The sequence below is a fragment of the Piliocolobus tephrosceles genome, chromosome 16, assembly GCF_002776525.5.
Source record: "Piliocolobus tephrosceles isolate RC106 chromosome 16, ASM277652v3, whole genome shotgun sequence".
Classification (NCBI taxonomy): domain Eukaryota; kingdom Metazoa; phylum Chordata; class Mammalia; order Primates; family Cercopithecidae; genus Piliocolobus; species Piliocolobus tephrosceles.
Window position 1 is genome coordinate 74857317 of NC_045449.1, and position 26494 is coordinate 74883810.

The window sequence follows — 26494 nt, forward strand, 5'->3', positions numbered from 1 at the left end:
CCCCCCCCCCCCCCCCCCCCCCCCCGTCTCTTCCACGATCTTGCCCACCCCTCCCCCTCTGCTTCCGGCCCTCCCAGTCTCCTGGGCCAGCGTTACGGCTGTGCTGGTCCTGTTGCTTCTCTGTCAGCACGCCCAGGCAGACTGGGGTTCCCTGTGGGCTGTGGCTGCCACGCCCTCCCCAGCTGGCCCCAGCCCTCTGAAGCTCGGGGCGGGTGGGCTGGGTCACCTGCATTCCACCTGCTGGGAGGGCTGCCACTCCCTTTTCCCAGATGGCTGGAATGCCCCAGGGTAGAGTTGGGAGACTTCCTTAGGCTCCACCTTGGTCCACAGCAATGTTCCTTGATTCCCTCCGGCTTCCTGCTCCTTCGGCTCCTCCTGCACAGCCTGGCCTGACTCATGTAATCAGGGAACAAGAGGGGCTGTCCTCGGCCTCCCTCTGTCCATCCATGCCTCGTGGCCGCCTGAGCACTTCTCAGGGTCCAGTGGAAAACTCCTGCCCTGTTTGACGCCCCCACTCGTCAGTTTCACCTTGGTGCCAAGAGCAGATGCTCTGCTCTGGGCCCCACTTGGGCCACAGCCTCCCAGCCATCTCCTCGTCCCCACCCTGGACTGGCATTTCCTGAATTCCTGGCCCCTGTCCGAGAAGGAGGGTGCCCTCCTGGGGGAGCTGTGGCTGGTGCTGACCCAGGTCCGTGGGGTCTTCAACCTTTCCAGTCACCTGAGCCCAGAGGCCACTCCTCCCACTCTGAGCACCGGCGGGCGGACGCTGTCTGGTAGGCTCTGCCTTTCTTTCATTTTTCCTGACCTCTTCACCCAGCATCCTCTGCTTGGAGGTGGGTGTATGAGAAGGGACCATGGGTGTCAGGGTGGGGCTGTCTGCTGTTGGCAGGTGAATGCACCCCCAGTCCTTGCTCTGGGGCCAGGCTGTCCTGTGGGCCTCACAGACCCGGTTGTCTGTGGTCATGAGCCTGCACCTTACTGATTTAATCCCAGGTGCCAGGTACGAACGTGCACGCTTCCCTGATGAGAAAATGGCATCTAGCCTGGAGCCCCTTCCCACAGCCCTGGGTATTGGGCGCCTGTCACCTCCAGGACGTCCCCGAGCCAACAGATAGGTGGCAGGTGGAGAGTTCCTGCAATGGGGCCCTGGTGGCCCCAGTGGGTGGTTGAAGCTCCCTTCGTAGGTGGCATGGGGCCTTCCATCCCCATGACCCTCCAGTGGCCCCTCCCCGTTTCAGGGTTCAACACCCCTGCTTCTCAGAGATCGAAGCCATCTTCTCGGACCTTCCCCACCGCTGTGTCCCAGCCTCCTGTGCAGTCTCCTGGTTACCCAGGAGTTTTGAGCTTTTACCACCTGGGGTGCCTTTCAGATCCTCCGACCTCTTGGTTTCTAGGAGCACCAGGCCAGGATGGGGAGGTGGAGGCTGTGCTGTTCACCTCACCCTGGGCTCAGCCAGGGCTGCCAACCTTCTTCATGGGAGCAATCACCAGGTCCGTCTCCTCGGGCCGTGCTTTGGTAGAAATGATCTTTTAACTGGCAAAGCAGAGTGTTAGCTGAAATCATCATGACATGGCTGTTTATGCTCCATTTGGGATTCGGAGTCGAGCATTTGGGGACCCTCGGGCAGGGTCTGAGCTGCTGTTTACCCTCACAGATGAGGATGAGGGTCTGCACAGACCTGCCTGCAGCACCAGCCTGCGAGCATCCGAGGCCCAGGCTCCCGCCTCCCCCAGTCTTTTTCACCGTCTCTGAGATGCACGCTCCCTCTCAGCCTCTTGTCATTCGCAGACTATAAGAACACGTTGTATTTTCTGGAGTAAGAAAAGGCCCAAATCTTTAAAATTTCACTGTTGGGAAAGCCGAAGTGTGAGGGGCTCTTCTAGGTTAAAGGACTGAAGACGCCCAGACTGGAACCCCAGAGGAAGGGTGAGAGTCCTCCGGGCGCTGGCAGGCGCCAGTTCCTCGTCACTCACAGTGAAGCCCGTGTGTGACTTGTCTCAAGTGCTGATGGAGCCGTCTTCCAGGAGGTGGAATGCTGATTTGTTTTCCTAAAATGAGAGAGACTAAAGCCACGTGCCAACCCAACACAGCAGGACCCTCGACAAGACCCTGAATCAGGGAGGAGCTTGTCAATGGCATCGTCGGGCCATCCGGGAGCATGGTGTGTGCTGATTAGAAGAGGGTGCGTCTGTGGTAACCTTCCTGTGTGTCAGAACGGAGGCGTGATGATGAGGCAGGTCCTTGCTCTTAGGACACAGCTGGAGTACTGGGGGCAGGGGCAGCATCACATTGATGTCTGCAGTTGAGTCTCAAAGGGCTGAAAAAAGTGCCTGTGTGTGTACGTGCACGGATGTGTATGAGTACGTGCATGTGCATGCATGGATACATGTGAGTGCCGGTGTGTATGCATGTATGCGTGTGAGTGCTGTGTGCATGCACAGATGCGTGTGAGTGCCTGTGTGTGTGCATGGGTGCATATGATGAATGCCTGTGTGTGTGTGCACGGGTGCACGTGGGTGCCTGTGTGTGTGTGCACGGGTGCATGTGTCTGTGCGTTCACAGATGCGTGTGAGTGCCTGTGCATGTACCTATACATCGCAGAAAGAATGCTGAAGCCATTGTGGCGAAGCGCGCCACCAGGGAACCTCAGCAAAGTGAATGGGTGTTTGCTGTACTGTTCCTGCAACTTCCCTCCAGGTTGGAAAGGTTGGGCTGGGAGAAGAATAATGTAGTTCTGTCTTCATCTAAACCGCAGGGAAGAATGGGCTTGGCAGAGCCATGACTGACAGTGCTTTCTGTCTCCTTCACCTTCCCACTGTGTTGAGCCAGAGCCATTCGTGGGAACCCCTGGGTGTGGTTGTGAAGCCGGCCTCGGCTCAGCTCACCCGCAGAGCCGTCTCCAGCCACATTCATTCCGGCTGTGCCCACGTTTGGCGTTGGAGGAAACTTCCTGGTGCCTGTTATTTGAAGCTGGCGGCCAGGTCTGTGCCTCTGCTTGGTCTGGGGCATCTTGTGGCACGTCCTTGCTGCCCTCTCTCTTCCACCCTTATCTCCCTCTTCACCCCTTTCCCTCTGCTTCCAGCATCCCCGGCCCTCTGAGTCTCCTGGGCTCAGCAGATGACCACCCAGGGCATCCCCTGTGCGGCCTCAATCTTTGAACCGTGTGAAGCCATCGGAAGGAGCTCGGCCACCGCGTCAAGTGGGCTGCCTTCTGGTGGGCCGCTTGTCCTGCCGTGCCGTCTGCAGGGATGAGCGGTTCATCCTTCTTGTTCATCTGCTCACTAGACGCAGCTGCGTCAGAGCAGTACCTGCCTCCTTGTGGCTCTAGCCTTGTGGGGAGCTCCTGTGAGAGTGTTCTGAGTGATCCTCTCCGAGGACCCTCCCTCCATCTGCCCTTGTTGCCTTTAACCCTTTCAGTGCTATGCATATCACCACACTCCCTCTGTGCCCTTCTCCCCCAGGCAGGGGCCACTTGGAGCACTGTGGCAGCCTTTGGTGGACCTCAAGTCCTGCTCCTCCCCTCCATCGGCACATTCGGGCCCCCGGTACTGCCCAGCCTTTGCACTGGCCAGCCCTGGGTTCCATGTGAGGCCAGCCAGGCACTGCCACCTCTGTCCTGGCACGGAGGTTCTGCCAGGGTGTGTGCATACTTTTGAGGGTCTGCTGGGAATTTTTTTTTTTTTTGTAGTGGTGGTGAATAAAATACATAAGGCGGAGAAGCAGAAGCAACCGCACCCGGGTGTTCCCTCTTGTTGGTAATCCTGAGGTTTGGCAGAAACCAGCTCCTGCTGGGGTCAGGAGGCAGCGAGGCAGATGCTCCCCAGAGTATAGCCTGAGAGGCCTGGCTGTTTGGCTGGGGGGAGCGCTGAGTCTCAGGTCCTGCCGGGAGGCACAGTCCTTCCAGAATCAGCCCGTTACCATCTGCAGCTTAACTCATCTGATTCTTGCTTTATCTTCCCTGTGAACCAGGTCCAGCCTGAGGCAGAGAGGAGATGGCAGGTGGACACCTGGGAGGGCTCACTGAGCTCCACCTCGCCATCAGGGGAGGCCCCATCTAGGTTGTGGAGGATGCTTGAGAGAGCCCCGACGTTCTGACCTCCCAAAACGTCAAGGGTGCTGGCAGCGGGTGAGACCCCCCAGTTTGCTCTGCTCCCCGGGGCTCTGCTTGCCAGGAGACGTTTTCGCTGTAAGCAGGCGAGAGCACCTCCAGAACGCACATCAGGAAGACAGATGGTGTGCAGGTGGGGCTCAGGGCTGTCATCCCCTGAAGCTGCTTCTGAAGAGCGGTCGCGGCAGCTCTGTTAGAACAGGCCACACGGGGAACAGCCCGCACCTCTCAGTAGATGCCGAGAGAAACGTCTGGTGTATCCATAGGGTGAAATTATATTCAGCCATAAAGAAGGACAGGCTCATACCTGTAATGCCAGCACTTTGGGAGGCCAAGATGGGAGGATCACTTGAGGCTGGGAGTTTAGGACTCACCTGGGCAACACAGCAAGACTGTGTCTCTATCTGGAAAAAAAAAAAGGACATTCTGTGGCTGGGCGCAGTTACCTGCACCTATAATGCCAGCACTTTGGGAGTCCACTTGATCCCAGGAGTTCAAGACTAGCCTGGGCAACATAGTGAGACCCTATGTCTACAAAAGTGTTTTAAGAATGAGCTGGGCATGGTGGCACACCCCTGTAGTCACAGCTCCTCGAGAGGCTGGGGCCGGAGGATCCCTCGAACCCAGGAGTTGGAGGCTGCAGTGAGCCATGACTGTGGCACTGCATTCCAGCCTGGTGACAGAGTGAGACCGCTGTCTCTAAAAAGACAAGGAGGAGATTCTGAGGCAGGCTATACCATGGACGGAGCTTGAAGATACTGTGTCCAGGGAGAAAAGTCAGACACATAGGGTCCCATATGACTGCAGTGATGTGAAGGGTTGGGAATAGGCCACTCCACAGACTGGTTCCCTGGAGCTAGGGAGCAACTGCTGGGGGGCATGGGTTTCTCTTCGGGGTGATGAAAATGTCAGGGCGGTCGGTTAGCTCAATTGCTGAGCTCATGGTGCTGATGCCACCACGGTCGCGGACTCAATCCCCGCACCAGCCACAGTCCCAATTTCTTGGCCAGGTGTGGCAGCTCACGCCTGTAATGCCAATACTTTGGTGGGGTGGGGTGGGTGAATCACCTGAGGTCAGGAGTTTGAGACCAGTCCGGCCAACGTGGTGAAACCCCATCCCTACTAAAAATACTAAAATTAGCTGGGCATGGTGGCAGGCGCCTGTAGTCCCAGCTACTCAGGAGGCTGAGGCAGGAGAATCTCTTGAACCTGGGAGGTGGAGCTTGCAGTGAGCCGAGATTGTGCCACAGTACTTCAGCCTGGGTGACAGAGAGACTGTCTCAAAAAAAAAGAGGTAAAAATGGTGAATTTTATGTTATGTGAATTTTTCCCAATTAAAAAAAAAAAAGCCCAATGTCGGGAGGACAGATGCTTGGGCTTCCTGCCCGTCCTGAGGCTGGTGGTGCTGAGCATGCAGGTGACTGTGGGTGCGGGTGCCGTCTCAGGTGCGAGCCAGGCACCGTGGGTGTGGGTGCCGTCTTGGGTGGGAGCCGGGCACTGTGGGTGCGGGTGCTGTCTCAGATGGGAGATGGGTGCTGTGGGTGCGGGTGCCGTATTGTGTGGGAGCCGGGTGCTGTGGGTGCAGGTGCCATCTCGGGTGGGAGCTGGGCACTCTGGGTGCAGGTGCTGTCTTGGGTGGGAGGTGGGCATTGTGGGTGCAGGTGCCATCTCGGAGCTGGGTGCTGTGGGTGCGGGTGCTGTCTCGGGTGGGAGCTGGGCATGTATGCGGCTGTTGGTGTCATCTTGGTGGGAGCCAGGCGTCTGCCTTCCTGAAGTGCAGCCTCCACTCCTCTCTGTGCTCTCTGCTGCTCTAGGCTGGCAGCAGATCTTGAGGATGCAGCCTCTGGAAACCCTCAGGGCTCCCGAGTTTTGGGGTGTTTGACCTCCAGCCTGCTCAGCCCCGAGTCAGCCTCGAGCTGTAGGGGTGGCAGGTCCCTCTCCTGCAAAGTGGGGTGACAGTCCCATGCAGGTTGGGGTAAGACCTGCGGGGAGCGAGACTGGGCTCAGCCTTCAGGAGAGATGGAGGGCTGTCGTGGGGTCTCACCAGGCTCTGTTGGGATTCCAGAAAGGAGCTGGGGACTCAGCAGATGGAAAGGCCCCTCTCCGCCAGGTGCTGCCCCCAAGCAGAACCAACTCGAGGACAGAAAGATGCTGGCCAGGCACGCCTGGGGCCTGGGCTCTGCAGCCTCACCTGACTCAGGTGCTGTTTTCTCTTCTGGGGAGCAGGGGCCCCAGCCAGGGTCCTGAGGCAGCCCTGTCCTCATCACTGTGCTCAGCCCGTCCACAGGAGGCTGGGCTCCCCACTCACAGTCAGTCCCATGGAGCGGGTTTCAATCGTAGCCTGGCGACCGCCCTGTCCAAGGTGGAGGTGGAGCTGGTGGGGTGAGGCCCACGGTGACCCCAGTGTGGACCACCTGCTGCTTCACTCATGGCAGTCCATTGGTAGACGGTTGAAAAAAGAGAGGCCTCATTTTCAGGATGCCTGTGTGGTTTTTAGACTTTCATCCCAAACGAAACACATCGCCTGTGACTCTCACATGTGCTCCCTTTCCTGCCCTCCGATGCTCCTCCCCCTCCTCACTCCCCAGCATCCCTAGGCAGCCCTGGGCCGGTGGTGTGAGCTGCCCGGGGCTGGTTGACCCGTCAGCCTGGGTGTGACACCGCTGCACTCCCACACCTACATCCCGAGGCATGGCCACCTGCTGTCCATCACCCCCAACACCCCAGATCCCTGGATCCTTCCGATGGTGATGGCTCTGCAGGTCTGTTCCGGCTCACGTGCTGTGTGCCCTGGCCCACTGGCACTCAGCTTACATTTGAACCTCGTCTTTTGAGTTAAGGACCCACTTGTGCTGTGGACGAGATGTGGGCTTCCCAGTGGGTGGGTGGCATCTGATAGGTGAGGCTGCTTAGGAAGCCTGGTAGACTCTGTCCCCCAGGAGGGTGGGCCTGGATAAGTCTGCCTGCCACATGGGAGGGAGCGTGGAGAGATGAAGAGATGAGGGAGCCCAAGAACACAAGGCCTCACGTCTTACCCCAGGGGAGGCTCTCGATGGCTCTGACCTTGCTACTCCTTCTTCAGGCCCCTGAAGGACACAGGGAACTGCAGACAAGACTTAGTTGCTCAGGCCGGGCACGGTGGCTCAAGCCTGTAATCCCAGCACTTTGGGAGGCCGAGACAGGCGGATCACGAGGTCAGGAGATCGAGACCATCCTGGCTAACACGGTGAAACCCCGTCTCTACTAAAAATACAAAAAAAAACTAGCCGGGCGAGGTGGCGGACGCCTGTAGTCCCAGCTACTCGGGAGGCTGAGGCAGGAGAATGGCGTAAACCCGGGAGGCGGAGCTTACAGCGAGCTGAGATCCGGCCACTGCACTCCAGCCAGGCAAAAGACTTAGTTGCTCAGCAGAACTCACTGCCCCTCCCGGTGCCTCTCACTGCTGATCTTAGGGTCTTGGAATTCCTTAGGGGTCTGGTGCTCCATGTGGGAGCTGTGCTGGGCTGACTGTCCCTCCAGCCGGCATCGCGGCACCCCGGGGGTTAAGCGCTGGTGGCTGCACACACAGCCATACTCCCGGCAGGGGCGCCTGCAGCACCTCGGGAGTTAAGTGCTGGTGCTGGACGCATTCACACTCCGTGCCCACGTGGTTTCCTGCAGCTGCTTGTAAGATGCAGTTTAAAAATTCAACGCGTGGGATGATTTTGTGCAGCCGCCGCTCGAAGCTCAGGGCGGGCACACGCCTGGTCTGTGCAGCTTTGCCTGGGCCTCCCCTGCATGCGCGCCAGGTGCAGTGTGGGGCTGGGGCCTTGGGCTGGCGGGGATGCTGGGGTGCACATTCGAGAACCCATCCCAAACGAGTGGGTGGTGATGACCGTCACCTGACCAGAACCCCCTGAAAAAAGAAGAAAAAAGAAGCTCCACATATTCTTTTTTCTTTTTGGATTCAACAGTCCCTTTTTAAAAAGATTTGCTATTCAATGTTGTCTTCCAGATGTTCCTCTTGAATCCATTGTGTGTAGCCTTTTAAGGGAATACATGCTTGTTATTTGGTCTTGACATTAACTTATAATTTAGGGCTACGGAGTGTGGCGAGAGCCAGGAGCCAGGCACAGTGCTGCATGCCTTTGATCCCAGCTACTTGGGAGGCTGAGGTGGGAGGATCACATAAGCCTAGGAGTTGGAGACCAGCCCGGGTGACATAGTGAGACCCCCATCTCTAAAAATGAAAAAAACAATATGGCAAGAGCCATGCAGAGTTCAGCTGAGTTGTCTTGGGCCTTTTGCTTCACCTCTTTGTGAACTTGCCGGCCCCCACCCCAGGATAGGGGGCCGGTGACCTCGCAAATGCTGGGTGCTTATGGATACTCCAGGGCTAAGGGGGCACTGGCCAGGGCTCCTGTCCCATGTGGTGCTCATGGGGGGGTGGGTCTCGGGCTCTGCTGATGAGTGTCAGGGCTGGGTCCTGGAACCCAGGCTGGCTGCACCTCTGTGGGGGCTTCTAGGGTGGTTTGCCAGCCCCGTGGGCGGGTGGTGTGGTCGCACCTGCTGGCCTTGGTGACCATGTCTCAAATGGGATCACAGCTCCGTGGGAGCTCTGGCAGAGGGAGGTGGGAAGGCCGCGCTCCTGTGTCTTTGAGGCCTCGGCCCCTCAGCTCCTCTCTGCGTCCCCATCTTTGGTGGAAGCAGGTGGGGATGCAGCAGTGTGGTGAGGCCCTTACAGAGTGGGGGCTCAGGCCCACATCAGGGTAGCCCAGACACCTGTGCCCCTGGGGCTGCCCGCCGCAGGTGGACTCGAGCTGGGTGTCGTTGATGTCCAGGCTGGAAAAGGCCTCTGATGGCCACTTAGCCCTTTGCCACCACGATTTTGATTTCTATTTTTTTTTTTTGAGTCGGAGTCTTGCTCTGTCTCCCAGGCTGGAGTGCGGTGGCACGATCTCGGCTCACTGCAAGCTCCGCCTCCCGGGTTCACGCCATTCTCCTGACTCAGCCTCCCAAGTAGCTGGGACTACAGGTGCCCGCCACCTCGCCCGGCTAATTTTTTAAAATATTTTTAGTAGAGACGGGGTTTTACCTGTGTAGCCAGGATGGTCTCGATCTCCTGACCTCGTGATCCACCCTCCTCGGCCTCCCAAAATGCCTGGATTACAGCGTGAGCCACCGCGCCTGGCCTCACGATTTTGGTTTCTTGATCTGCATTTTTGCACATGGGCCGAGGAGACATCAGTGTCCCCAAGCGCTGCCCGTGTGTCCCCAGGGCCCTCAGCGATGGCAAGGTGAGCCCAGGCCTCCGTGCACCAGGGTGGCTGCCTGGTGAGCCCATCCCATGGGGCCAGGCCTCCTCAGACCACCATGCTCCTCTGGGGCTCAAAGTGGAGATGTTGGGTGAAGGTCTCAGAGGTGCTGTGGGTCTGCAGCCTGGGTAGTGAGGCGTCTCGGAGTCAGAGCGGCCTGTGCCCAGCGCATGCCCATTGGTGTCCCCCAGAGGAGGTTTGCACGCTGTGGTGTGGGGTCTGCAGACCGTCTGCCTGGCCTGAGGTGGGAGGGTCGAAGCTCTTGGGTCTCTGCGAACGAGAGTCGGATGTGTATGAAGACGCACGTTTGCGCTCACTGCCACTCACTGTCACGCCTGGGGTGAGGCACACACAGGCTCTTCCTGTCGCTTGCCTTTGCAGAGACTCAAGGTCCATCCCAAAGATGCCAGGCGTGCTGTGCGTTTGAGTTCTGGAGTCCCTTGTCATTCTAGAATTTTCTGTTTCCTCTTGGTGTCCCCTCTCTGCCCTCCCTTCTGCCCCTGATGCCCCTGGGGCCCTGTTGCCTGTGGTCACAGGGCTTCCCTGGGTGGCTGTCAGCCCAGAGTGGGATGACAGTGGTGACTGCGGGCACCTGACTCCCTCCCCTTCCTTCTGCTGTTCTTCCCAGGAGACGTTCTTTTCCAGATGGCTGAAGTCCACAGGCAGATCCAGAATCAGCTGGAAGAAATGGTGAGTCCCACCCCCAGCGTGGCCCTGCAAGGAGGGGCAGGTGCAGTGGGAGAGCTGGTGCCGGAACAGTCCTAGTTGTCCAGCCACACTCAGAGGCAGGGAGGGACCCTGGCTCAGGACACAAGTCATACTCCAAGGAGGACGTCGGAGAAAAGGGCACGGGCCAGACAGGAGCTGCATGCTTTGCTGGCCACCACAGCGCTGGCCACGACACGCTGGGCTCCAGGGAGAGTCCTGGTCGCAGCCCCAGCCAGACCCCGCTCCTGCTGCTCACAAGGCAACAAGGCAGACTTCCCCTGGCCTCTCCGACTGTAGGCAGAGGCAGACCCCGGACAACCAGAGCACGTTGCTAGCGGCTGGTTTGCAGCATCCTGTCTAAAGCCAGGGGTCTGACCCTGGTTTCAATTCAGGTTCATGGACCCTGCGACCTCTCAGCCGGGTCATGGGACAGCAGAGGAAGCAGGGGACAGCCGTTTCTGTTGCCCTTATGAGAAACGGAGCCCTTGTGGCTGTCGGAGGCGAGATTGTCCAACGTTCCAGACTCCTGTTCAGCACTTGCTCCTGCAGCCCCCTGCTCCGTGGGGTGCACCTGGCCATGCAGAGCCATGGCCCATGAGTCATGGGGAGGGGCTCCTACACAGCCGGGACACCCGGGGTCTCGTGACCATCCGCCCTAGCCCTGCCCCGCCTCCTGTTCTGGGTACATGTGTTGGAGCTGACGGCTGACGTGTTTTCTCTCCATGTCCAGCTGAAGTCTTTTCACAACGAGCTGCTCACGCAGCTGGAGCAGAAGGTGGAGCTGGACTCCAGGTACCTGAGTGTAAGTGCACCCTGGCCGTGCCTGCTGGGGCCCTGTGCCTGTGCTCCAGCTCTCCTGAATGCCTGTCACTCCTTCCCTCGGCCTGAAGGCTTCCCACTTCCCCTGAGCTCCCTGTCCGCATGGGCCCCAGCTCTGACTTTATTGTCCATTTGGGACCGAGTGCCCCTGGTGTGCCCCAAATGCAGCCTGTGGGTGAACCCATTGCCTCTGATGCCCCATGTGCCCAGTTCCATGCCTCGGCTTTGACCACTTGCGGTGAAGCTGGGGCCTGACTCTGCTGCCCGGGAGTGCAGGAGCTTCTTCTCTGGCCTCTGCAGTTCCCTGGGCTCTCGGCCCGTCCTGCCCCACTGCCACTCCTGTCAACTGGCAAGAAGGCTTGGGCCTGAGGCACTGCTGGAGGGTTTGAGAGTCATCTCTGGCTCTCCGTGGTGGGTGGGAAGGGTGGGCCTCGGCCGGTTTTTCCAAGTCTGATTTTCATCTTCGGGGACCAGAGAGCTGCCATGGGGTGGGGTGGGGTGGGGTTGGGCTGAGGCCTCAGTTGTGCTCTCTACAGCTCTCATTTGGCGCTGAGCATGCACAGCCGGAGACCAAGCCAGGAAGAGAGTGTCAGGGCCACCAAAGGGACCCTGCTGCGTTGGGCTCGTGAGCCTTGGTTTTGTTGCCGGGGGGACCCTGCTGCGTTGGGCTCATGGGCCTTGGTTTTGTGTTTTATTGTTTGACTCTCAGGCTGCGCTGAAGAAATACCAGACTGAGCAAAGGAGCAAAGGCGACGCCCTGGATAAGTGTCAGGCTGAGCTGAAGAAGCTTCGGAAGAAGAGCCAGGGCAGCAAGAATCCTCAGAAGTACTCGGACAAGGAGCTGCAGGTAGGCCTGCCGCCCCCGCTGCGGTGCCTCTCGCTTCACCTTGGGACTGCTCACCCCTCAGCCCACCTCGTCCGCAGGGAGTGGACAGCAGCTCCCCAGGTGGGATCAGACAGAGGCGGGCTGTGTGCCCCTGGTAGACCTCGGAAGCAGTGGGCCCAATGCCCCCAGGCCAGCGGGATGGTCAGCTCCACCTGTGGGGCTCTGTCCTGCTCTCTGCAGCCTTCCAGGGTCACTGGAAGGTTGTTGGCCGAAGGAGCAGAAACCCACATGGAGTCCTCCCACCTCTGTTCCCCGATCCCTGCCCAGGAGTCGAGTCCCAGTCTGTTCCTCTCAGCAGCTGTGGCCGCTGCCCACAGGGCTGGCTGCTCAAGGGCAGGTGGCACTTCAGGTTCCTCGAGGGAGCGGCTTCGGTGTTGTTTCTCTCATCGTCCCGCCAGTGTCACTGGTGCTGCATGCTGAGTGGGCTAGGACTTAAGATGGCCTCGCCGATGACAGGCACAGCCTAATGTGTGTACACCAGAACCTGGATGGTGCCTGACACAGGCCAGACCCAGAAACCCCTCGCCCACTTGCTGGGGTCACAGTGATACAGATGAGAAGGAAACACAAAACAAGGTGCCCAGTCATTTGTGAAAGAAACAACAGGAAAACCCCTGGCCAGTCACCCAGGTAGAAGCTTCTGGGCTGCACCCTGGGGCGGGCAAGGTGTGGCTGTGGGTGAAGCCTGGGCCTCCAGGCCGCTCCCTTCCTGCTGGCAGTCAGGTTTTCAAGCCTTGGCAAGCCCCGCACACACCTGCCCGTGTGCGTGTGTCTGCGTGTGTGTGTGCCACCATCTCCTTGGCACCAGATGTGGGTGTTCATGAAAGGCTCTGGCCTCGCCCTGGGACTGGAGGCCGGTGCCTGCTCAGAGCCTGTGCCCCGCTCACTCCTTGACTGCAGGGAAGCCAGGCAGGTCTGCCCATACCCTGCAGGCCACGCCGGAAGGTTTCCAGCGTTGGGTCGCCTGGTGGAGCAGGATCGGCCCCAAAGGAGAGGACGGGACTGGGCCAGGGGCAGATGAGAAGGATAAGTGAGAGTCTGTGGAAACAGCTGTATGGGGGTCCCTCGGGTGCCCACTGCTGTCTGCAGCCTCCCACTCAGGCATGCTTGGTGCACAGGAGAAGGGACGTGACTCAGGCCGTTCTCTAGGTGCCCTCCCCTCTCCAGCCACCTCTTCCCGTGTCCCCAGCCTTTGTTTCGATCCTGTTTTTCACTCCAGGTGAGCTGTGATGGGTCTTGTGATCCTTTCCGTTTTACACTCTGGGCAGGCTGCAGTGTTGGGTCTCTCCACGATGGGCCCATCGTGGTGGCCTTAGTATTCCTGCCTGAGGCTGCCGCAGTGAGCCTTCCTCCAGCTGTTTCTGTGCACAGATCCTGAGTAGTGGGAATAGGGAGTTGAGGAGGAGAAACAGGTATTTGTTGGTAGACGCTATGTCTATTTTTCTTTTTCCTCCCACCTTGGAACGTTTTGCTACTTTGCTTTCTGAAGACTTAAGCAGCGCGGATGGCACCCCCACGGCCTGGAGGGCCATAGCATCCTCCCAGCAGGCCAGGGCAGTGCAGGTGTGAGCCACCCCGAGCACCCAGGCCGGGTGTGAGAGCTTGTCTTAGAGGGAAGTTTCCTGGGGACGTCCCCGGCTTGGTGTTCTGGGGATGGGGATACTGAGGCCAGCTCACTGAGGGCTCAGCTGCCTGCCAGGGTCCAGGAACCTGAGCTCTCCTCTCCCCTTGAGGCACTGTGGGTTTTTGCTAACACTCTTATTAAGATATAATTCACGTCACCAGCAGTTCACCATTTCACGGGCACAGTCCAGTGGTTGAGTGTTTGCAGCTGTGTGTCCATCACTCAGTCCGTTTTAGAGCATTTTCCAGTCAACAGTCACTCTTGTGCCCCTGGCTCCACCAGTCAGCAACCTGCCATCGGCCTCCGTAGACTCACCTGTTCTGGAATCCCACAGCGTCCGACCTTTGGTGCCTGGTGGCTCATGTGGCGCGGAGGGTTCTCGAGGCTGATCGTGCAGTAGCCTGTGCCAGTCTCCTCTCCTGTTACTGTGGGGGGGTCAGCATTTCTTCCTTTTGGTGGCTCAATTGTGCTCCGTTGTACGGGTACTGGAGGCTCCGCCCTACTCAGGACCAGGGACCTCTCTCTGGCACAGCTGGTACTGTCCTATGGCAGGGCTCGCTGGGAGCTGGAGATCATGGCAGGGTAGCATAGGGCTGGGCAGAGGCAGAGGCTAGGGGCTCTTGGAGCCACCCCCCCTCCCTCCTGCAGGCTGGAGCCAGAGGCCTGAGGCCCCCACGCCGTCATCCTGGCCCTGCCACACCAACTCCCTGGTTTCCAGGTGCCCTGCCTCCCGCTGCCAGGCCTCTCTCGAGGAGAGCCCTGACCACACACCCGGCCTCCGCCCGCCCTCCACGCTGCTCTGCCCTGGGCCCGGGGTGGTGGGATTTACTCTCGAGGCTGTGTGTGCACAGCCGGCTCCTCAGCCCATCCCGCGTTGGGGGTTTGGACGAGCTTCTTGCTGATGGCCGGTCCGTTTGTTTGCTGCATGTCCTGGCACTTGGGGTCTGTTAGGGACCATGTTGGTGCCTCAGGGGCCCTGGAGGCAGGTCCCATCTGTTCTTCCCACGGGTGCCTCAGCGGACCCTGCATTGACTGGCCCAAGGGTCCCCTGATTTGCAGCCACCGGGGGCTGGACCTTGCAGTGACTCGAGGGGCGTTGGCCCTGCTTCAGCGCTATGGTCCATCTGGGCAAGGGGCCGCCAGTGGGTGCCCCAGGCGCTGTGAAACATTTGATAACAGAACTAAGGTGGCTGGTGGCAGGGCTCACCCTGGGGCCCCTTGAGTGCCCTTCCATGGTAAGTCAGGTGACCCAGTTTTGGGAGTAAGCCATGGCACCTGTTTCTCACGTGGGGGACGCCCGATGGCTGCCACAGTCGTCGCAAAGCCCCCCCTCATCCGCAGGAGGGCAGGGGAAGGGGGAGGGGGTCGTGGCCTTCCAGGCTGTCTGTGTCCTGATGGGCCAGAACCAGGAGCCCGGCAGGGTCCTGTATGAGGGCAGCGTTCCTGTCTGTGGCTGTGAGTTGCCAAGGCAAACGGTCCCAGAAGCACCTGTGAGTGGGTCTGGGCGAGGGCCATGTGGGCGGGGAGGGCAGGCAGGGCTCTGAAGCGTGTGGTGGGTGGAGGCTGCAGTGAGTGTGAGGTAAGACGGCCCAGCAGCTCCCCTGGAAAGGCTTCTGCCACCCGGTGCAGAGACGCTTGGCGAACCTCATCTTCTTGGCCTCCCAGGGCCCCTCCTGGGAGATGTACGAAGCTGGCCTTTCTTCCTGGGTCCTTGGGGTCCTGCTGTGGCTCCCCAGCCCTAGCTGAGTGACCTCCTTTCTCCAGAATTTGCAGCTGCTCCTCCCCACTCACCAGAGGACCTGTGGGTGGCCCCAGACTGGCCTGTCCCCACCCAGGCACAGCCTCAAGGCCCTGGTGTCAGGCTTAGGCTTGGATCTGGCTCTGTCCCTTAACGGGTCACGTGGTCGCAGCAAGCACCGGAGCTTCTCTGAGCCTCAGTTTCCCCGTTTGTGAGGGGGAATGTCCTGCCTTTCTCCCTCTTCTGAGCACTGACAGGAAGGGCTGTGGAGCTAGGACAAGCTGGTGTCGACCTTCTCACGGTGCCTGCGTAGGGGGCTCTCCTGGACCGATCTCCGCCTCTGTTCCTACCCATCCACCTGACCTTCCTGTTAATGGGAGATGGGGCTTCAACGCTTAACCACACAGGTGTTTTATTTTTGTGATTTTTCCTAAGTCAGCGAGTTCCTTCGGGAAGGGCTGGGTCTGGTATTTCTTCTGCATCCCACTTGGTGCCAAGCACAAGCTGGTCATGGAGCAGATAGTTAATAAGTGCTAAGTGGTTTCAAAACAACGTTTTGGGGTGGGAAGCAGAGGGAGCCACGGCCCAGTGTGCTTTCTGCTCCCCAGTGGCCAGGAGGCCAGGCTGGGGAGCCATCAGCATGCCCGGCCCCACATCTGAGTTTGAGGGGGTGGGGCACTTGGTATGTGACTGCGCACACCCCCCACTGAGCTGCAGGGAGGCTGCTGCCACCATCCTGGGGTGAGTCCTGGGGTGAATCCTGGGGTGAGTCCTGGGGTGAGTCCTGGGGTGTGTCCTGGGGTGAGTGCCAGGCTGCCTGACTGGGATGTGCTGCCGGCCCCGCTGCTCCAGGCCCCTTGCCATCCGGGGCTGTTCCTGCTGCTTCCCATTGCCTTTGCCAACCCGGCCAGCAGGCCCTGTCTGACCTCTACTTTAGGGTGTAGCTCCTGGGGGTCCAGCTATTGCATGTCCTCGCCACTTCTGAAGAGCTGGGGAGCTGGGCTGGCTGGCCCCCCCCCCCCATGCAGCCCCGCCCCTCCAGTGCCCTCCACCCTGCCCTCACTTGTGTGGATCCACCACTTGGAGCAGGAGGCCCTGCTCCTCCAGTGCACCCTATCCCCCCTTATGTGGCCCCACTCCCAAACACACAGGCCTCCTAGCTGGGCCTCATTCCTGGCCTGCCTCTCGAGAGCTACTGTCCTGGGGCCTGGCATGCCAGCGAGGTCCTGGTGGTCACGGGAAGAGGTCTGTTGGCAGCACTCCTGGGGAGAAGCAGGGGCCCCTTCACTGGCCTCTCCATTCCTCAAGCGGTTGGTTGCTTTCCAGCTGTTCTACAGACCAGCCCAGTAGCTGCTCCCCACGCTGGGGGCAGCCCAGGGGTGTCTACCCAGAGAGTACGGCTCATGGTGCCGCCCTGGAGATCCCTACCTTGGTCCCTGGACCCGCCTGCACCCAGCTCTTCCAGCTGCCTCCAGTGTGTGCCCTGTGGGGTCACTGGCAACCGTAGCAGTTGTTCCCAGTCCTGAAGACCCTGGGAGAGGCAGATGTGCCCACGCCACTGGGGTGCGGGGCAGGAGTCTGGCCCATTCGGGCTCCTCGGGCTGCCTTCTTGAGCAGACGGGGGGGCAGCTGGGCTGCTGGAAGCGGAAGTGACGCCATGTAAGGGCGGCCTGAAGCCAGTGTCCAGCCAGGGGCGTGTGTAGCAGAGCAGAGGCCTCCGTGCGGTTCCCAAGCTGTCCCTGCCATAGAGGCCTTTCCCTTGGAGACTCTTTAGTGCCCCTGGGGAGGCCCTGCATGTCTGTCACCTGGCAGTCTAGAGCTGGCTGGGGCCTGGCCGGTGGTGCAGCCGAGTGGGCAGTGCATGCAGGGTGGAGGCTGTTTAGGGAGCTCCGCGGGCTGGACGAGTGCCCCCGTCCATGGGGGTCCCCCACCTCAGCTGCCACTGATGAAGGGGGAGGTGGTGGCTGGTCTTTGTGGGTGCAGCATGCTGTGTCGTTGTCAGATGTGGGTTCCCTCAGCGACCCAAGGGCTGGGTGTCTCGAAGTGATTGCTGGGGTGCCTGGTGGGCTCAGAAACCTGTCGCCAGCTGCACCCCACCTGAGCTGCGTGCGTGTGCGGAGCACTGGGCTCCTGGGAGCTGTGAGGCTGCCGGGCAGCAAGGCTGGGCCCGTGGCACGTGTGAGGGGCAGCTTCATGCTCCAGGGTGCCCATGAGGCCGAGGTCCCCGATGCGCACTGCCCTCCCCCACTGCCAGGCTCATCATGAGGCAGCGGCCAGGCCTGCCGCCTGAGCTGAACCAGGGACACACCACACCAGGCCCTGGGGGCAGAGGTGGGGCTGCAGGGAGGGGTGGGCGGGAGGTCAGCCAGGCCCTGCCCTGAGAGGCAGGTAGGGTGGGTGTCTCTGCCTGCCTGCCAGGGTGCCCTCGAGTGGGGCTGGGCTGGGGAGCCTCCCGTGTTCAAGAACTGCGTGTAATTGAGATGGTGTTTTGGGAGTTCCATGAAAAGAAGTAATTGCAGTTATAGGTCAGGGCACTGGAGTCAGGAAGCATTTGGGGCGTTTGTTAACTAGGACGGGAGAGCTTATGTAAGGGGGTACGTACGGCCTGCTGGGCCAGCGGTGCCTTCACTCCCCGGTACTGTGGTCATTACCACGTTTGCTGGACGAGATGCTGACAGACGTGCCCATCCGTGTGGAGGGGACGTTCTTCACAGCACACGGGACACGGTGGACATGCTAGAGCAGAGGACACCTTCTCTGTGATTTATCAGTGCGTTTGCGGGGCGGAGTCACAGCTTTGTCCAGCTCCTCCTCAGAACAGAGGGCTGTGGCCATCTCCACAGGGCCCGGAATGGGGCCCAGAGCAGAGCCCAGCCTGTGCCCACCCCTCGGGCAGGGAGCAGGGCTGGGGGACGTGTCCATATGCCCCATCCTGCAGCTGGAACTCAGGGTGGGAGGGGAGTGGCCCACCCACTCCCTGGGCTGGGCTGTGGGCAGAAGGACCTGAGTGTAGGGGGGAGAGCCCCCGCCCACTGGATGCAACTTGTCCTTCCTAACCCGCGTGCACTGAGGGTGGGGCAGCCGAGACCCAAGTAGTGTTGGGGCCTCAAAAGTTGGTGCTTGTGCTGGGAGTGGTGTGGGGCAGGCCAGGCCCTTGCTGAGAATCGCGTTGGGCGTGGGCTCAACCCGCTGGCCCTGGGATGACCCTGCTCAGCCAGCTCTGGAGGCTTCATCAGCAGCCTGAAGCCCCTGCTGCAGAGGAGGGCAGCACTGCCCTGCCCACTCACCACCTCCTGAGGCTTTTCTGGGCATAGATGCCCGGGGCTACAAGGAGAGCCAGGGTTTCTGCTGGGTCACCTTCCCCTGTTCCCCTTCTGAGATGATAGGGGAGAAGGCAGGTGCGGCAGGTGCAGCCCTTGCTGGCCAGTCGTGAGTGAGGAGGGAGAGACGGCCCTGTGTTCTTGGGGATGCTGCCTTCCAGAGACCATGGGGGCTCCAGAGCACCCGCAGCATCATCCTGAGGGTCCTGGGAAGCGGCACTGGCGCTCTGCTCACTGTATTGCAGGGGGCCGGTGGGGGGCATGTGCCCCAGGATCCTCCTCCGGCTGCCCCGTCTCTGGGTGTGCCAGGCCTGTAGCCCAGATTGAGGTCTGGGAAAGGGGAGAGATGCGTGCTATTTGAAGGGGTGTATAATTAACGCAGCAGAGACAAAGCACCCTCGTTCAGATCTTCAGAAACGATAATAGCAGGGCCAGGGATCGCCAGCATGGAGTCTGGCGATGTGCAGGGGGGTGAAGCTCGTCTTCGTTTTAGCAAAGCTATTCAGAGCTAAGGGCTGTTTGTGGCCAGGCCCCCTGTGAGGACAGCCATGTAGCCGTGTTTCTCTGAAGTAATATCACTGAGGGGTCCTTACCAGGAAAAACGGGCATGAGGAGCCAGAAGCCATGGAGCCCTCTCAGGCTTCTGCACCCGCAGCTGACGCGGAGACCCTCAGTGTCCCCGGGGCCAGGGCAGCCAGGGGTCGGGCAGTCCACTTCCCCAAGCCTCAGGGCTGGGCCGCTCGGGCATCTGAGCCCCCACTTCTCCTGCACCTTGCCACCCTTTGCTGGGTCTTGGGGACAGCTTGGTCTGTGGTCCTCCAGCCTGTTTGTGTCCAGCCCACCGGTGTGGACAGCAGCAGCCTGCTCTCTCCTGTGCCCGTGGGCCTGTGCTCACCAGACCGTCCATCCCAATAGCAAGCTGTGGGTCTGTTGGGACCTGTTGTTCTTGGGCACCCTTTGCCAATCTGCTGAAAGCTCTGGACCTTTTTCCCAGGAAAATGGGGACCCTCAGGGCTCATGGATCCCTGATCCTGCCAAAGAGCTCTCTTCCTGAGGATCTTCCTGTAATGCCTTCCCCGGGGAGTGGAATAACCAGCTTTTCCACCTGCCACCGGGGCCGGAGGGCGCGGCTCACCCTCTGCTCAGCCCAGCCCGGGCCTTGCTCAGAGCACATGTGTTCAACGTGAGATTTGAGGGCCCTCCCATCTCCTGAACCACCTGCCACGGCTGCCCTCCCTCCTCTGTCTGGGTACTGTTCCTGTCGGCCCGGGAGGCCTGGTCAGCGGGTTTTGAAGCAGCCAGTGGCTGCAGCCAGCAGGTGGCCAGTGACCATGTGCTACTTGAGGCAGCTGATTCTCACCCCGCACCCCATAGCTGACCGGTCGGCAGCCGCGTCCGTCCGAGTAAGTGTCACCCATGGTGACAGCTGAAGGCCAAGACTGACGTTCTCATTCGTACGCTACAGGGGACCTGGGGGCCGCGTGCGATTTTTGGGGAATGTGGGAAAGCTGCAGCAGCCGTGGCGGGTGAGGTAAACCAAAGCCGCCTTGGTTTTTTCTGGAACGCCCCTCCCCCACTCTGAGTCACCGCATGCTGCGGAGAGATGTGTTCCGATCACTTTTGTCTTCTCTGATCACGGGGCGCTCAGCCCAGGGTGACTAAGTGGGAGCGTTCCGTGGGTCTTAAATGCTTTCAGCTGGGTGTTTCCATAGTGCTGTCGCCATGGCACCCAGCTAAGCACGCAGCCGGTGGCTCAGTGGCGGGCGGGGACTGAAGGGGGCCGGCCACTGGGACTGCCTGTCCATGGGGCAGGCTCAGGGCCGTTGTAAATGGCTGGCTGCCAGGTTGGAGGTGCAGACCAGGCCGTGCTCTGTCCTCTGCACTTTCCACACAGCTCGGCCATGCCCCCTGCAGGGCATCCCCGTCCAGCAGCAGGTCAGAATTGGTCGGGCCCTGCAGCGCTGGCCGCCGCCACCTCTCCTCCCCGTCCCCGCACCGGCCCCTTGTGTGGTGAAGCTTCTGCCTGGCCTAGATTTCCAGGATCTGCCTTGCACAGTCGTGGCCTCTATGAGGAGTTAGTGTTCTGGAAAAGGAGGTGAAGAGAGGCGGCTGTCATTCCTAGTCAGAGTGGCAGCCGCGTGTCACGAGCTAACTCAGGCTCCGCCATGGCCAGATGCTCATATGGGGGCTCTGAGGCAGGAGGTGTCGGCTCCCTCCGTCCCTTGGGGGCTGGCCATCCCTGCTTACAGCTCTGGGAACATCTCCCTGTCCCCAGGATTTGGGGGGGCCCTGCTGGAGCACCGTGTAGCCATACTTTCTGTCTCTCCCCCAACTTCCCCTGGGTTTCTGTTGAAATCTGTGTGCCACTCCCAGCCATTTACGGGGCTCCTTTGAGTAAGTGAAAGCCTTAAAAATAAAACACCAACTCCCTACCCAGCCAGGGAGGCTGCCAGACCCTGCTAATGAGGCCAGTGCCCCTCGCTGTACTCTCCCCGGGGGACCAAGCATGGGAAAGTACTGTAGCCTAAAAACCCAGAAACCGCCTGTAGGGTGGGCAGCCGTACCGGCTCCAGGGGCCTTGGTTTGGAAGGTGACGTTCTCGGGGTGAGGAGACCCAAAGGGCCCTGCAGCCTAGTTTATGCTGCTGTCCTGGGGTGACCGCTTCAAGTAGCACCTTCTCTTCCCCCGAGCCCTGTTTAGACGGCAACCTGCGTGGAGGCCGTGGCTCTGGGCAGACCTCCAGGCCTGCCTTTTCTCAGTGCCTCAGTTTCTTTTGCCAGACGTCGGATCTCCTGCTGAGCGCTCTCTGGCCCTGAGCTCTCTGCCCGCCGTGCCCTCTGGGCAGCCACTGCTAGAAGAGTCCACAGGGAGAGCACAGAATCCTCATGATGGGGTGTGTTGGGGGTTTCTCCACGGAACCTCACATTCCTGAGGCTGCCCCACTTAAGGGGTTCTGGGCACCGAATAGCTCCTCTGTGCACTCCTGTGCATGAGGTCGGGGTCCAAGGCAGGCATCCCCGTCACAGGCCACTCAGAGCCTGGAGGCGCACCCCAGCATCCCTGGCAGTTCCCTGGGGGAGGAGTGGGCAGGACCCTGCAGGCAGCCTCGGAACAGGCCTGGGTGTTGCTCCGAGTGGTGTTACAGGGGCATGGGTGGGTACTCATCTCCAGGCCCCTCTTTGTGCACAAGCCCACCTGTTTCTCAGAGCGAGCTCTGCCCACCCAGTCCCTTTGATCCTGAAGGTCGGGAAAGGAGTCAAGCAGCCAGGCTGCAGCACAGTGGGCTCAGGTGGCCACCTCCATAGCTGCAGCGTGTGGCATCCTGGCCACGGCCACCATGCCCTCCCCAGGCCCCAGGGTAACCCCAAATCCGGCTGTCCCACTCCACCCCCTCCTGGGGAAGAGCTTCAGAGGTCACTGGAGGTTCCTGGGAGCAAGAGCAGGAAGCCCTGGTAGGTGCGTGTTGCGTAACCAGAGGAAGAGAACTTCGTGCTCCAGCTGCGGAGGTGGAGGAAGAGGAGGAGGAGGAGGAGGAGGTGGTGGAGGTGGAGGAGAAAGAGGAGAAAAAGGAGAAAGTGGAGAAAAAGGAGAAAGTGGAGAAAAAGGAGAAAGTGGAGGGGGAGGCGGCGGTAGCGGCAGTGGGGGTGGCAGCAGAGGCCTCAGCATGGAGCAGAGCTGGCTGGAAAGTCTGCTTAAGGCTGCCTTGCAGGGCCTCTCGCCTGTGATCAAACTCGCTTCCCAAACGCCATCCCAGGTCCCATTGAGATGACCCTGCGGCCAGGCCCTGCAGCGCCTCTGGAGGGTTAGGGCCTATGGAGGGTAGCGGTAGCAAGCCCACTGTTTTGAGGGGCAGGTGGGGTTTAGTGTGGGAAAGCAAGGTGGGCTGCAAGGGCAGGGGAGCGCTGGGCTCCGTGTTGGGGGATGTGGCTGGGCAGGCTCTAGCCTTGGGGACAGCATGGTCTGCTCATACTGGCCAGCAGGCAGAGCCAGTGCCTGGTAGCACTGGGACCGACCCACACTCCTCCAGGCTGGTTCTCACCCCTGTAGTGGAGGCTTGAGGGGGTAGGCAGTGAGGGAACAGGCTGCTCCGCTCCCCTCCCCGCCACCCACCTGGGCCAGCGCTGCCCACCCACGCTGAGTCAGAGCTGTGGGCGGGGTGGCCGTGAGGCTGAGTCAGGCAGGGGAGGCCGCCCCTTTGCGGAGGCTGCATCTTCTTAGGAGCCGATTCTGAGCTGGCCACTCCTTGATGGGTGATCCGGTGGACAGGGGGTCTGAGTCTTGCTGTGGAGGGTCTGCCTCAGGCCGGTAGGGGCTCAGCCCAAGGCAGGTAGGCACAGGAGGAGAGGCGAGACAGAGGAGAGCTGGAAAGACCTTTCTGGCAGAGGAGAAGCTGGGTCCCTGCTGAAGGAGCTAGGATGCTGCAGCCACCCAGGAGGGATCTGGGTGTCTCCCTGGGGACAAGGTCTGTGCCTGGCGTGCTGCTCCCTCACCCTCACCAGCCACCCACAGCCTCATCAGCGTTTTGGGACAGAAAGTTTCCAGCCTACAACACCGGAGAAAGCCGTTGACATCCAGGGCCGCAGTCGCACCCTCCCAATGTCAGGCTGGGGTTCTGGAATCGGGAACCCCGGGCGCCAAGTGTCAGCTGTGCCACAGGATGTCAGGCACATGATCCGCCAGCCGGGGTCGTGGAGGGGCCGGCGGGGGGTGGGGAGGCATGTTCCTCCCAGAGGGACAGAGGCAGAGTGCCCTGGGGTTTGGGACTGTACCTTCCACCCGCAGTCCTGTTGGCCAGATGAGTCACACCACAAGCCCTGTACCCACGGGCAGGCTGGGAGGCGCCTCTGCCCGGGATGAGAGCACGGTCCGGGGCCTGGGAGGCAGCAGGCGCCCTCAGCTTCTTCCCCACTCTCTGCCCCAGACTCCCTCTTTCCAGTTTCCTCCTGAGGCTCACAGCGAGAGGCCTGGGCTCAGCTGCAGCTTCTTGGTCTGGCTTTGCTTACACTACTTTTAAAGAGTTTTTTAAATTGTGATAAAATACATGTAACTAGTCCAGTTGACCACGGTAACCAGTAAGTGCACAGTTCGGCGGCATTAGTGCATTCACGTGGTTGTGCGATCACCACCCCCATCCGTCTCCAGAACTTCCCATCTTCCCAAACTGAAGCTCTGGTACCTTCCGTCCTGCTGTGTTCAGAATTAGTAGCTCAATCTGGAGGCTCTATCAGGTTGAGACTTAGTTTTCCTTTTGGGGAAATCATTTTGGCCATAGCAGTTTCTGTTGTTTTGGCTGGAACCCTTTCTGGGAGGACTGTGTGTTTACCAAGAAGCAGAGAGCGGCCAAGACGTGATAGCTGCCATGGTCAGAGCCAGGGCCACAGCCACAGGGGCTCCAGAGGGGCTGGCTGCTGGGCTGGGATGGGGTCTGCCTGCTGGCTGCTCCGGTTCTAGGGTCTGGCTTGACTACCTGTCTTTCCTGTGCCCAAGAGCACCTGCCAGGGATGAGGGGGTTTCCAGAGCTTCCGTGTTTGTGCAGGACACATTCTCCCCGTCCCCTCGTCCCCCTGTCCTACAGGGACACCCAGGTGGGCACTCGAGCAGCTCCAAGGTGGAAGGGCAGCAGTCAGGCCTACTCCTCATTCCTAGTTCTGTACTGGCCGCTTACCTGGGCACCCCCTCTTCCGACAAGTGTGACCTGTGTATCTGACCTTGCTGTCCCCACGGACGCTGGTCTTGCTTTCTGGGCTCCCGGTCTCTGCTCAGTGACCTCTTTTCTGATCCACCCCACGAACTTCCTTCTCATGTTCTCCCTCAGTGTGCGCTTATCTGGAAAACAGTCGGGGGTGGGAGAGGAGGTGAGGTGCACCTGGAGTCCCCTCTGCAGCAGAGGGCTTCCCTGGGGTCCTTGGCCAGTGTCCTGGGCTCCAGAGGGGCTCTGGAGGCAGAGGCACAGGTGAGGGTGCTCCAGGCAACAGGGGAGGACCAAGAAGCTGTCGTGGGGCCCATGGGGCTGGGGCACATCCACACCCAGGCTTCTGTGCCTTGGCCACAGGGAGGTGCACGTGACCCCACCCCACAGCGGGAGCCCCGAGGAGATGAGGCCAGCCCCCTGCCAGAGCCTCCTGCTGGAGGCAGGACCCTCCACTCGCCGAGAGTGGTCCCCGGGCAGTGAAGCCTCCTGGGGATGTAGTCATCGGGCGTCTCCTGAGTGGTCCCGGGGCAGCTGAAGCCTCCTGGGGGCTCAGTTGTCTCCTGAGTGGCCGCAGATGCTGTTTTGTTTCCAGAAGCCTCTGCTCTACACGAATTAGACATGTCCTTTGACTGAGTCCGTGGGGCTGCCCCACACCGGGCCTGACAGGTGCCCTCCTGCTGCTGGCTGAGCCTTTCTCCCCTTCCCTCCACAGTACATCGATGCCATCAGCAACAAGCAGGGCGAGCTAGAGAATTACGTGTCCGACGGCTACAAGACCGCGCTGACGGAGGAGCGCAGACGCTTCTGCTTCCTGGTGGAGAAGCAGTGCGCTGTGGCCAAGAACTCCGCGGCGTACCACTCCAAGGTGAGGCGGCTCGGGGCTGCGCTGTGCTGGCGCTGGGCCTCGCGGGCAGAGATGAGCTAGGCCCCTGCCCCAGCCCCGTGAACACCCCAGGGCAGTGTCCGGGCTTGAACTCGCGTTTATTTCGGGTTTTCTTGGGGATGAAGTTCTAGGAGAATTACCAGGTCGCGGGGTGCAGGCATTTTGAAGACTCACGTTAGAATTGCCGCGTGCAACCAGGGAGAGTCTGATGGGCTTTCAAGACCTTTTAGAACATTCGTTTAAAAGAACATTCTTGGCTCTTCTGCCATAGCCTTGTCCTGGGGAGGCACAGGCTGACAGCAGGCAGGGGACGGTCATGCTCCGTGCTGGGTGCTGGGTGCACGTGGTGGGTGGCCTCTGTGTCTTCACTTCCTCCTCCTGTGGCTCCTCAATCCACAGTCCTGGGGTACAGCCTCTGGGCTCATGGCTTTGCTCACCCTAGGTGCTGAGGACTCCCAGCCTCAAGCCTGGGTCCCCAGCCACCCAAGACGACCGTGACACCGGCCCCAGGTCCAGCAGCTGCCACAGCTCGGCTGTCCTATGTGGACTTGCCACCCCTCACCCAACCCGAACCTGGCCTATTTCTTTGCCTCCTGGGCAGCCAGGGGCCCTGCCTGGCTCTCAGGTGGCCCCCCAGCCCCTCCCATGCTGCTCCAGAGGGGCCTCGCTGGGACTCACACCTGGTCACAGGGTCCTCCCCTGGCTCCCAGGCTCTCTGTGACCTGCGCCTCTACCACCTCTGCCTGCACTCCTGAGCCCCTGGGATCCCAGGTCGGGCCTTGGGTGGTGGCCACATGCTGCTCCCTCGTGACCTCTGAGAGACCCCTCTGCCCGTCGTCTGTTGAGGGTCCCTCCTTGGGCCAGTAGACTCTCTTCGCCACCCCCTGCACAGTCCTGCGGCCATGTGTTTCCTGCTAGGCATCCCCAGCCTGGTCGTTCCTTGTTGGCGAATCCCGCCCTGGGATCCGCCATGTCCCAGGACCAAACCCAGCCCTGCTGAACCTGGAGCAAACTCCTCAGGGAGGGGCTGCAGCAGCCCCCTCCACGGATGTCCTGAGCCCCATGCGAGCAAGGGGAACCCCTCCTAGGAGGCTGACTTAGCCCCCAGAGCAAGCAAGGCCCAGAGGCCAGGCTCCCCACCAGGAACAGGCAGGGCCAGCAGGCCCCTGTTCACCCACAGTCCGCGAGTAGGAGTTAGGGTGGGATTAGATCTGTCCCCGGAAACATTCTGGAACATCTCAAGAGTTCAGCAGATGGAGTTCAAGAGCCAAGCCCACCAAGGGGGAGCCTGGTCATGTCTTTCTAAAATAAGGGGTCCTGGGGATCCACGGGCTATACCTTGACACTTGTTCCCCCCACCCACCACACACATGTATGTGCATGGGTGTACACACACACACACACGTGATATGGAACCAGTG

At 60.4% G+C, this 26494-nt stretch overlaps 1 protein-coding gene across 1 annotated transcript in view; it reads left to right on the forward strand.

Annotated features, from left to right (window-relative positions):
* BAIAP2 (BAR/IMD domain containing adaptor protein 2) overlaps positions 1-26494 on the forward strand; it is a 72474-nt gene that overhangs the window by 42837 nt on the left and 3143 nt on the right. Inside the window, exons 4-7 of the mRNA XM_026455867.1 lie at positions 10032-10093; positions 10842-10913; positions 11640-11777; positions 24903-25055. Of these exons, the coding sequence (XP_026311652.1) occupies positions 10032-10093; positions 10842-10913; positions 11640-11777; positions 24903-25055 (425 nt within the window). The remainder of the gene's footprint in view (positions 1-10031; positions 10094-10841; positions 10914-11639; positions 11778-24902; positions 25056-26494) is intronic.